Source organism: Mesitornis unicolor, unplaced genomic scaffold, assembly GCF_000695765.1.
Source record: "Mesitornis unicolor isolate BGI_N332 unplaced genomic scaffold, ASM69576v1 scaffold5816, whole genome shotgun sequence".
NCBI classification, from domain to species: Eukaryota; Metazoa; Chordata; class Aves; order Mesitornithiformes; family Mesitornithidae; genus Mesitornis; species Mesitornis unicolor.
In genome coordinates this window covers 183,303-195,532 of record NW_010192977.1, presented here as the reverse complement: position 1 = coordinate 195,532, position 12,230 = coordinate 183,303, and the positions used below count along the sequence as shown (strand labels likewise).

Genomic DNA, 12,230 nt, shown 5'->3' with positions numbered 1-12,230 from the left:
GAGAGAGCAAGAACTGGGACTTTGCTGTCACTTTGAGGTCACATCCTGCCTTTTGAGGTGTGCGTAGGGTTGCTGGTGAAGAAGGCTGGTGAGGATGTGGTGTGATGAGCCACCTGCAGAGCGGGGGTTTAGGAGCAAGGTGGCTGCAACAGGAGGAGAGCAGAGTGGAGTCATGAGCCAGATGGGTGTGTTCTACCCTTGACCTGGTCCGGGCGAGCTTCATTCAACTCCCTCTCCCAAACTCTCTTCCTTTGAAACCTGCTCTGGAGGCAAAAAGAAGGACCCTGGCAGCTATTTCAAAAGACTGTCTCTATGGAAAATAGCATCTTGTGAGTGATGGAGAAAATGTCCCATGACAAAGCAGCGCTTTGAATATGGTCCAGGAGCGCTGATAGCAGATCTGTCCTGAGAGAGACAGGCTCCTGTTCGCCGCTGTGAAATACGCAGGGAAGGCGTTTTGCTTCCCTCCCCCTGCGTTTCCTCAACGTGTGATGTGCCGTGTTTTATTACAGGTGGAGCTGATGTACGGGCTGTTACAAAGGTTGTCTGGCAGGCTCTGCCGCAGGCCTGCTTCCACTTTCCTATGACTCTGCCAAATTTTAATTGCTCAGGCTGAAGTTTTCTTTGTTGGGTGTCTGCTCCTGGCTGAATTAATTTTTTGGGGGAGATTATTTCTTTCTAGTTTCAAATAAAAGCCTGCTCAGAAGTTGGAGGCAGTGTATGGTGGAGGGGAAAAGGGCTGTTTTGCTCAAGCTAAAATACTAGTGATGCTCCTGTTACAGAGCACCTGCATCATCCTTTTGCCGAGGGGAAGAAATTTTGTTGAAGGGCAGGTTTTGCTTGGAAGGCTTGATTTTGCTCTGAGATGTTGTCTTATGTAGGCAAAATGATTCTTGATCCAGTTGAAGGGGAGAAGTTTTGCAAAGGATGTTTGGGTGCATACAGGGGAGGTGAGGAGTGGCAGCTCTTGAGACGCTGGGGTTGGATGGGAGGATGTAAAGGCAGGGAATCATAGGAATTTCGGGTATGGATGAGGAAATTGGGGCTGGGAAGTATGTGGGAGTGGCTGGAGAACGATGAGTAGTGTGATTCAGCCAGCTTGGGAGAAGTGGCTGAGTGGAGGGGAAGGCAAATGGGTTGGAAAGGAGAGACCTGGCACTACCCAGCCAGGAGGATGCACAGGAGGATGGAGGCTCACGTCACTGCAGATGTCAGGGATCTGGAGCTGAAAATAGGCTTTGGTCTTGGAAACAGTGATGGAAAGGCAGAATGGGCATCTGGGAGCTGGAGAAGACTATACCTCTGGAAAGCCTTGATTTCCCCTAATCCTCCCCATTAATGCTCTACAAAATACTGAGAGACTCAGTGCGCACAGTCAAGGTTTGAGCACAGGGGAAACCTCGTAAGTGCCGAGCAGGAGTTTCAAAGTGCCAGAGCTTGGTTTGCCCGTGGAGCTGTAATTTAATCTCCTCGTGTGCACGCACTGTGATGCTGTCTCTAATTACACAATCACACGCTATCTTCTCCAGGAAACCTGCCCCTTCCGGCGCGCAAGATGGATCTATTCTGGGGACAAATCAGTGCTGTGTGCTGAGGTTTCTCTGTAGGAGCTTCATATCTTCTGCGGCAGAAGTCGGTGGATGTACCTTTTGCATGTGGAAACCCAATCCTGGCATCTCTGACCTTTGAAGTGTTTGGCTTTGTGACCAAAATAGTGTATTTTTAATGTGTGTTTGTGTGCAGCCCCTTTCTGTCTCTGTGCTGAGATCAGGGACCTTTGCAAGGGGCTGTTACGGGGACTTTTCTGACATTTCAAAGTGTCTGAGGTGTCTTGCTTCAAATAACAAACACGCTTCCCCGTGTGTGTCCTGGTTCATCTGAAACAGAGCTGTTGGTGCGTGTCCCCCTGACCAATTGATGGTCAGGTCAGATCGGACACGGGCTTTGCCCTTTGAGAGCAGAGTCTCCTGCCAGACGTGTGCAGGTGAAGCCCCATCTCCTTTTGCTGAATGCTTGCTGTGGTTTGTCGTCTGGGGAGGGAGGAGGTGGTAGGAGTTGGTTTCCAGGGACTGCAAGAGTCAGGGAGCGGAACACATCTGCCTGGCAAAGCTCCTTGCATTAGCGAGGATGTTTCCTTTCTCCATCTCTGTGTCCTAAATTATAATAACACGATCATGCTATTTTTGATTCCCTTATTTGCGTGGAAAGCCTGTTGTTTTTTCTCTTCTTTCAGAATCCAATTTTCTCTTGACATTTCTGCCTAATGTAGCAAAACATGACCTTTGAGAAAGGACATTCCAGCAAGATTCACTCCCTCCTCTGCATCTCTGCCTCTCTCCCACATCTCGCTGTCTCTCATGCATCCTCCTTTACGCTTCCTTCTTCTCTCAGGCTTGGGGGAGGGAGTTTGCTGTCTCACTTTTCTGTAGCAGTGAGCTGCTCTTTCCCCTCCTACTTTTCATCTGTCTTTGCAAAGTTTCCAGGTGCTCAGAACTCCAGGCTGGATAAAAGAGGGAGTTTTGCAATATTTATTTCCCACCCCCCCTGCTTAGCTTCACCTGCTATTTTTGCTGATTTTTCTTAACTTTACTGGAGACTGGAAGCAGTTTGTCTACAGCCATAGGAATGGTGGGATCTCAGTCATGTGAAATGAGGTACCTGTGGTTTGCCATGGTTTCCGCAGCAGGATAGTCTGATGTGAAGCAGAGCCAGAATTTAATGATGCTGCACTGTGTCCTCGTGGTGTTTGGGCTTATTCTTCTGCCAGGCTCACAGAGAGCCTTTGGGATGAGGGTTTGCTGTGGGAGCTGCAGCAACTTCCCCACTCCTAATTGCAGGGTTTGGGGGCTTCGCAGGTGGCAGATGGGACCGGTCCAGAGTTGGTTTTCCCTTGTCGGTCCCTGCGCTGTGCCCTTGCTGTGTTTCCCCAACATGTGTCTGTCCTTGCTGCGACCCGGTGTAAGGCGACAAATGAATCTTTCATCTGGGTCTTTCATGCCAAATCCTCATGCATCAGACCTGTGCTGGCAGAGCTATTCCAGGATTTGTTGTCTTGGTTTTAGTGGAATCAAATGGGGATAGTGGGTTGAGCCAAGCACACCTGGGCTGTCACCTCTGTGCCACCTTGTCCTGTATCTTCTCTCAGGATTTAATGAACTGCTGGGTGGTTCACCATACCTCTGGCTCTTTCTTTTCCTTTCCAGTGAGCGGGACTGTGGCAGGAGGGTGCCTGAGCCTCTGGTGCTGGGATGGGTTGCAACGGGGAGGGAAATATTGGGGACAGGGCTGGATTCAGCAAAGGGTGTGAGGCAGCATCTCCTGTGTCTTCTGGAGGCCAGCAGAGATATGGGAGGATTTGGGTTTCTGCCAGAGTTTGTGACCACCCATCCCTCTGCTCGCCCCGTGGGTTGGTCCCTCAGCTGGTGACTCTCAGGCTGGCTGGGTGTCCTGGGAAGGCTGCCCAATATAGAAAGTGATTTCATTACCATCTTGTCATGCTGTTGGAAACCTGTATTCTCTTTCTGCTTACCCTGCCCCAAACACAGTTTTTGCTTCTGTTTTTAGTACTTCAGTTGGTTTTACATGCTTTTATCCTCTTTGGCTTTCAGCTGAAGAGGTAATGTCTGCTGGGTTGCAAAGCTCTCCCAGGTAGATGAGATTTGTGTTTTTGCAAGTTTGGGCAGATGGAGAGAGGGATGGGGAGCTGTTAGCTGCTGTAGCAGTGATACCCCTGGGTGCAAACAACACGCAGCCATACCGGGGCACTTAAAGTGTGCAGCTAATGCAGATCATATTGATAACACCTTGGGTAATCATTGTGCTGTCATTTTAACCTGGCTGTTACTATTTTTAACACAACGTTTGTACTTAATTTTCTGTTCAAGGCATGAAATTAGGTTTGTTCTTTCTGCTTATGGTTGCTCAAGCTCCAGATTCATGGGCAAGAATCTGACAAATCTTGCTCTGTTTGGAATTTTTTTTTCCTTAAAATAGTATGATATAAACATTTTCCCCTTTGGAAAAAAAAATTAAAATGAGAAGCTTCCATTTGGGTTTGTCCTCATTAAAATCTCTCATTATGAAATCTAAACTTAGGTCCTAAACTGCTTGACAGCCTCCTGATAGAGGAGGACGATGAGCTCTGTGGAGGTGGTAGGGCCACGTACAGGGGGAATTATTCACCGTGACTTCTGTTTTTCTTCCTTATTAATTTTCAGAGACCTCTCTGGGAACCGGCTCACCACTCTGTCATGGCAGCTCTTCCAGACCCTGCGACTCTTTGAACTGTAAGTCCCACCCTGGAGGTACCTCCAGGCAGAGGAGGGGAGGCTAAGAGGAGGAACCATTTCCAAATAGAGCTATTTTGAAAGCCTGTGAATAATTACCTATAACTCCAGTGGGCAGCACCATCCTTGGGAGGGTTTCCTGGGTATGGGAGCACCAGAGCAGAACTGCTTCTCTTTTAACTTCGCAGCAGCTGGCTAATTAACGTCGGCATGATGAACAAGTCATGCTTAGGGTAGTAAATGGTTGACTAACTCTGGGAACTCATTAGAAATACTTACTAGGTCAGATTTTGAATGAATCTTCTCAAATACTTGATCCTCATCTGTTGCAAGGTAGGGCTAACTGTTTTTCCTTAGCTCATGGGCATGGTTTATAAGACACTCCTGCTTTTTAGGCAAATGACTCCCTTGCTCTCTAGCAACGGAGGCACCTCCCAGCTCTGATGTGGGAGATGAGATAGAGTCTCTCCTGGGGCACTGGTGGCCTTCAGCCTGCTGAATTATTGATAGAGCATTCAGCGCTATGCTTGAAGAATAAGTGGACATGAAATCAATGGAGCGTTGCCCTGATGACCTGTTTTGTTGAATTTTAGAAATAGTTGTTTGGTGGGAATAAAAAAAAATATATATGTAGGATTTGTCCCAGAGGATCCTGGGAAGCTCCATTCATCCTCACTGATGATCAATAGAGCTGTAAGTTAGAAGAGACTTATGAAAGAATAAAGACAGTCTTTCAAGTGGGAGTAAGTGTGTTATCACCGCTGTTACTGCAGTGTATTTTATTTCTGTCAAATTGTTAAATGAAAAATACTAATAGTGATATTAGAAAATAGAGAAACGCCCTTCTGATGGGGAGTCTGGCTTGCAGAGTTAAAATGCTGAATTTGGAATTTGTCTCCTCACTGATTACAGCTCTAAATATTTTTCAAGCCTGGCTCAGATTTCAAGTTTAATAGCATGAGTCATTTGTATTCTTAGACCTTTACTTATTGTCATTGCACCGTCTGGCAAAACTCAGATTGATGGTTGTTACCCAAGAGAGACCCAAGAGTGGAGCAAATGGGGCTGCAGTCCTGAGTGAGAGGCACTGACAGAGCCTAGGGTAATGGTGAGCCTGCAGATTGATGGGGATACTTCCAACAGGGCTCATTTTTCTGTGGCTTTGTTTCATTTGGTCATGTTTTGTTTCTTCAAGCATGTCTCAGGTCTGCCAGCTCAAGTCAGGCTCAAAAGACCAATACCAGCCAGAAAGGGACCTGAGATGCTGCTGTTTGGGCAGCAAAGCATAATTATCCCCACCTGATGAAGAATACACCCATGTTATCCAGCTACGGAGATCCTTACAGGGAAGCTGGCATGCTTGAGATGGCTTTAGTTGGTGTCAGCAATGTCACCTGGGGCCAGTGCTCTGCAGCCTGGCAAATGGGAAGGCTCTGAATTATTTGGATCCAGCTGGAGCTGTTCAGAGTGGTTTTCTTGGAGATATCAAGCCCTGATTGATGAAAGAAGCAATGCAGAGAGAAATGAGGGAGATGGTGGGACTGGTTGGTAGGAAGAGATGATGGGGTGGGAACGCAGCACTGATGTGATGTGGAGAGGCTGGAGCCTTGGCTGGACTTCTCCTGCCATTGCACTGTGGAAGGGGTCTTGGCAAACAGCCCCCTGGCACAAGCTCCAGTGATCAACTTAGACCTACAGATGTGTCTGCCTGCAGGGTCTGGCTTGCTGGTGGCTGGGCTGGAGTGAGAGACTGGTCAAACTTATATTTTCTGAAGAACTGCTTTGTCACTGGTGCTTCCTGATGAGTTTTATTTTGTCACTAAGGACCCTCCAATCCCTGTGAGTGCAGGTAGGATGGTCAATACCAGAACATGATGATGCTGTTCCCCAAAGTGTGACAGGAGAGGGATATTTTAGCTGATACCCACTGAGACTTTGGTGTTAATAGGGCAGGGGAATGTGCCTGCGTTCTCCTCCCTGGGGCCATGAAACTGTCCTGCTGAGCTTTGGATTTGTTTGAGAGAAGACAGCATGGAAGTATAGCCTGAATAGTCAGGGCTCTGTAGCCTGAATATGAGCTCTGAATAGTCATTCATATAAAGATGTTGGTAATTAATATAAAGACATATGTTATCTGCTGTGGGGTGGTCGTGGCCCTGAGTGCTAGAAGGATGGGACCTGTTGATGAGGAAAAGCAAATCCCCAAGGTGGGGAGGAATTAGTAATGGATGCGCAAAAGTGGGAAATATTGTATTTTTTTTAGAAATGCAGAGGATGGGTGAGTAGAAGACAGATTCTTGGCATGCTGAGCTCCAAGGAGGCTTCCAGAATCTGGGAGGGAAACAGAATACATGGCCCACATAAAGTGAGCGTGAAGCACTGGTGAAAGCTAGAAAGGGAGCTGCAGACTGACATCAGCCAAGGACTTGAAGCTGAGCCAAAACTCCCTGGAAAGGAAGAAGGCGGTGAGCAGCAGTGAGTGATGCAGAGGCAGTGAGCCTGAGAAGCAGCATTAACGTACAACTATGGAGCGGCCAGAAGTCTCAAGGGATGTGTGGATGCTGGCAAGAGCCTGCTCTTCTCAAGAGGGTTAGGTCTATGGGGAGGGTTGGTGGGATGAGCAGGTGCAGCTCTGCAGTGGTTCACCGGAGGCACCTGATTGAGTACCAGTGCCACCAGGAAATCGTGGATCCAGAAGGAGGGCAGTCACTGAAGGCAAAACTGTGATTTACAACAAGGCAGCTCGGAGCAGCAGAGCATGTGGAACGAAGGGAAGCAATGGGAGGATCATCTCTGGCAGAGTGCTGGGAGGAGAGGAACTACAACTGATGTGACATGGAGATTGCCAGGGAACACGAGACCTGACAAAGCCACTCATGGTGAACACGGAGGAGGCAAGAGCAGAAGACTAATGGGGAGATCATGCCGCTATGAGACCAGGCAGATGGATGGGAACTTGGGGTTTGAAACAGCTGCCTGGCTGGCTGCATTCAAGGTATCGCAAGCTGGGGAAGATGCCATTGCTTTAAAGCAGAGTTTCTTTTCTTGTCGAACAGAGCTGAGCTTTCCCCCTGCTGACTCACTGAAGAAAGGATGGCAAAAATGAGGTACACTTCCAGAGAATATTATCTTTCTCCTCCTGGCCCAGAAGCAAAGTTTGGAATGGTTTCCAGTAACTCCAGCCCTAATTCCCACAGCACGGACTGACCTTGACTGACAGGGCTCGAGCTAATGTGTGCACAGCTCTCCTAAGTCTGAAGCTGAGTGTGCACAGGGAAGCATCTGACACATGCAACAGCTCATAAACATAGGACTTAGAGCCTTTCTTATCCAGAAGTCACAGCTGGTTTCCTCTGTCGTGTCCTTGGCTTTCTTTGTCATGTCCTCAGAGAGCTTAGGGCTGACATTTCAAGAAATTCCTTCCGAGAAAGACCTAAGATTCTGGATCCAATTACATCTTTGGTTGTATAAAACCTTGTAGCCCTGGACGTCTTGCCTCTCTTCCTGGCCCATCAGCATTTCTAATACCAGCAGTCCCTGCCAGCTTGCCCTGCAGTAGATTTCTGCAATGCTACAGCAAGAGGCTTTGATAGGGATGGGGCACAGCAGCATTTCTGTTAATGTTATGAGTCCAGCTTAACATAGCCTGTGCCTCTAGCTTAAAAACTTGTCACCAGCAGTCACACTAATGGAGTTGTAGCTCAGCACTGGGTACTTGCCTGCTCTCTGCGTTAGCTAATCCAAATGCCACGCGTCGCTCCCTGTCTGAGTTCTTCCCTTTCTATCCCATTGCTTTCTGGCAGGGGTTTGAAAGCAACAGTTCTGGCTGGACCGCCAAGAAAAGCCCTGGTTCTGGGAAATAAATAGAAATGGAAAACAAAAATAGATTTTGTTCTGCTTCTACTGGGTGCTTTTTGGTTCTCAAGCTTAGGGAAGCCGTCTTAGTCCCAAGGCAACAGAACATTTTAATTGCAAGCGTATGAAGCCTCGGCAGCAGTTTTATGTGAATCAAAACAGACAGGAGAAGTGTGGCAAGGATCTCCAGTGCCCTTTGAGAGGCTTTAGCTGCAGACAGCTTTATTTTAGTTGATGAGTGAGGAGGTACAGGACAGTGCATGTGTCTCATTTAGCTGCCTTGCTGAAAAAGGTGCACTCTGTGTGTGTGAAGTCCTTGTTGTCCCAGTTCATACTGGAATGACGATGGCATCCCTCTTCTGCTCTGGTCCATCCTAGTCCAGGCAGTTTTGGGAGGCAGTGGTTACAGCTTTCGGTGGGCAGCAAAGCTGGGCTCAGCCAGGCACTCGCAACATGGCTGTCTCTGGAGGGTTGACTTGGTGCCCTGATGGCTCTGGGGTTTCATCTCTGTCACCACTCCTTCAAATGAAAGTGCAGGGCGTGGTTGTCCCAGTTTTCCTCCATCCTAAACGCAAACCCTGCTTTGTGAAGTGGCTGTTCCTGGAGCATGCTCCGCTGCAGGCCTCTGCTTTGCCTGTGGCTGGTGGATGGAGCTGGCTTGCGTACAGGTTCAGTTCCTTTTTGGGCCAGCTCCTTGGTGTAGAAAGTAGCTCTGCTTGTGCAGAGAGATCCCAGCTCGCTTGCAGCTCTGATACTTGCTATTTCTTGCAGGCGTTTTCAGTTTTAACGAGGCCTTCAGAAGGTGTGGGAGTGTGCACAGCTCCTGAGCATTTTGGCAACATTTCTAGGCTAAAACTATGTGTAAAAAACGCCCTTTAGGTTTACTTGTTCTCTCTGGGAGTAAGCTGTGCCAGATACCTCTCATGAGAAGGAGCCCCTTGCCTTAATTCTCACTGCACTCATCAAGCATGTGACAGCAATGAAGACCTCTTGGCTGCCCTGCCGTGCCTTTCAGCACCAGTTTTTGTCCTTCCCCCTTTGATGGGAGACATCTCCACAGCACGTGGCGATGCCTTCTGGCCTGCCAGTGAGTTTTGGCTAAAGGACACCTTGTGGTCCCCAAGGTGCTTTTCTTTACAGTGCAGGGAAGGTGCATTTATCATGGCAGAGAGTCATAGGTAGTGGGGATGTGTTGCTCAAGTCATGGGAGGAAGGGTTGGCAGGAGCTGCAGCTCCTAATGATCCCTTCAAAGGATGGGATTTGAGGAGAGAGATGGAGTTCCAGGTTTTTGGGCAGGTGCAGGATGGTGTGAGCATGGAAATCCCTGTGCACCCCTCTGGAGAGCTGGCCAGCGTGGCAGGGAGGGCACCAAGCGAGGAGAGAGAGCATCGCCCATGCATCAAGAATGCTTTTGCAATGCATGTTAGGGAAAATGGGTGCAGGCATCCATGCCCCTTCTACCCATGGAGCTGTGCCAGCTGCTGGTGATGGGAGTTAATTTGTGCAAAAACCCCTGTGGGGTCTTGATTAGAGCAAGTTACATCCCTGATGCTGGGGCAGGTCGTGGGTAAGTTCTGCCCTGAAGCATGCTGCTACTGTATTATTCATGGCCCTTCATGAATTAGCAATGGCCCGGGAAGGCTGCTGTCTATTACTTACAGAGCTGCCCTTAACTGCCAGGGCAACAGCTCTCCCTGGCAGCCTCTTTTCATGAGGAGATTTGCAGTAGAGCAGAATTTCTCTACCACTGTCTCTGAGCTGCCCCAGATCCCAGGATACAGCTGTGGTTACCTGATCTGCCATTAGTTGAGCCCATGTGCCATCCCGTGTTCTGTTGGTAGCAGCGACCTTGGGAGAATCCCAAGGAGAAGGGTGGGTTTGTGGCCATGCTGAAGAGGATGCAAAGCCTGCGTCGGGCATGTGGGGAGTGCCTCGTCACTTGGATCCCACCAAATCACTGTGCTAATCTGCTCTGGTCTGTTAAATTTAGTGCTTTGGCCTTTGAGCTGCTTGTCTGAGCCTTGTACCTGTCTTGCAAAGGTTTACGTGCTTTTGATGGGAAAGGAATGAACTAATGAAAAGCCACAGAGTGAAGCTGAGCTCAGTGGTTTGGTTTGTTTTTCTGGGGCTTTTTTGGGTTCTTTTTGCAACACAGTCATGTGGCATCTTGTTCTATGAGAAGGTTCAAAGTGGCATCATTAGGGTTCAGATTTAATGTCCCTGGGTGCTACCAGAAGATCCCTTCTCCTCCTGCTCCTTTTGCAGTACTGTATTGACAAAACAGCAGCTGCACATGTTTGGAAGGTTGTTTCCAAATCCTGTTAGTCGGTAGAATTAATTTTGTAAAAGCAAGCATGAATTTTGCAGTAAGACATAAATCAGACCAGAAAAAGAGCTTCCCCCCTGTATGACAGGGGGATTTAGATATTATGTGAAGCAATGGTTTAACCTTTGGAGATGCTCTTCTGCTTTGGGATGACTGAGCTCACCTTTTGCAGTTCTGGCTCCTCTGCTCCCTGCTTTCTTTTTCTTCACAGTTATGTGGGAAGAAATTCTGTTTGTTCAGGCTGCATCTCCTGTTTTGCTCAAGTTATCCTTGCAATCTATGTTGGTAACTTGGTCTGTCCTGGCTGAGCACTGGGCTCTCCTCCCTGCTGGTACCTGCCCTCCTCCCAGCTCCATGGAGAGCTGCAGAGCTTTAAAAATGTAAATGAAATGGTTAATAGGTTGGAAAATCAATTATAATAAACAGTCCTGGTATATAAACTATGTGTAAATGTGTTTTAAATGAAGTACATTAAAGGCAGTGCTTTTTTTTCCATTTCTCCTGGCCAGGTCAGTGGGGTCTCAGTGCAGTGCTGTTTGATTTGATTAAAATGCATCATTCCCTGTGCATTAGCTCATGTCCTGGGTCATCAGGAGGCTGTGTTTGTACAAGGTATTTGAGGGAAAAGCTGACAGCTTCAGTGAGCACTTGGTGGGGCTGGAGGTGTCCTTTATCCAGCAAAGGACACCCACCGAAAGGGGATTTGAAGATGTGAATCAGTATTTTGGAACAGTGGGGAGCTGCCTGCTCCTCTGCTGAGGGATGAATGTTCTGGGTGTCTGGATGGCTGTGAGACCGAGCTGCAGATGTGCAGATCTTGTGGTGAAAGACATTGCGTTTATCCATGTGCTGCCCTGGGACATGTAAAACCTTGTCTGTGTGCATGAAGGAGGCTGTGTGGATGCATGGATGTGTAACCGTGGTCTCCCTGGAGTCAGGAGAGATGTGAACAAAGTGTACCAGAAGACTCCAGGCAAATAACATAGAGGAGATTATTCTCCCGTAGCTCAAAAGCGCCCCTTGCACCTGCATGGTGGCTGTCCTCCTCGGAGACCTTAGAGCCAGGCAATGGCCCTAATAATCCTTCCCACCCCACCATCCTTTCTCATGCTCTCTGTGCCCATAGGAGACTAGAGAGGAACCTTTTCAACTGTAGCTGTGACATCCGCTGGATCCAGCTCTGGCAGGAGAAGGGTGAGGCGAACCTGCAGTACCAGGAGCTCTACTGCATGAACATGGACGCAGCCATCATCCTTTTGCGGGAGATGAACATCACCCAGTGTGGTAAGGACTCCCAGAGCTGGGCACGAGGGAGGCCATGGGGTTGTTGTGAAGGACCCCTGCCATATCTGGCACCTCTGGTTCAACCCTTTTCTTGGGGGACCTGGTGCTGCAGAATCCCACCACATGGTCAAGAACAAGGCAATTGGAGCTGACTATGGGTAGTTTGTGGATTAAAAGTAGAGTATCTGGGACTGCTGTTTCTGTATGTCTGAAGGTATTGGGTGATTTGGGCCATTTCCTTCACTGTGATGCTGTTGCTTGACAAAGTCTGTGATGTTCTGAAAAGGGATGTGTTTCATGTTGCTCTTCCTCTGTCTAACAAATCCTAGAAACAGCATATTGTTAAAAGTCACTGCCACTGTATCTTTTATAATTACTCTTAGGAAATACATGTCTCTATTCATTTTCTTTTGTTTTATTTTTTCAATTTAAAGCCATATCTGTAGGGAAGAGGCAGGAGTGACTTTATATCTCTTTC

The 12,230-nt window shown here is 48.2% G+C and overlaps 1 protein-coding gene across 4 annotated transcripts in view; it reads left to right on the top strand.

The window, feature by feature from the left end:
• The window catches only part of LOC104542849 (NT-3 growth factor receptor), a 203,914-nt gene that overhangs the window by 47,289 nt on the left and 144,395 nt on the right, over positions 1–12,230 (top strand). For all 4 annotated transcript variants that reach the window (XM_010187304.1, XM_010187308.1, XM_010187307.1 and 1 more), the window contains 2 exons: positions 4,218–4,286; positions 11,595–11,752. In XM_010187304.1, the coding sequence (XP_010185606.1) occupies positions 4,218–4,286; positions 11,595–11,752 (227 nt within the window). The remainder of the gene's footprint in view (positions 1–4,217; positions 4,287–11,594; positions 11,753–12,230) is intronic.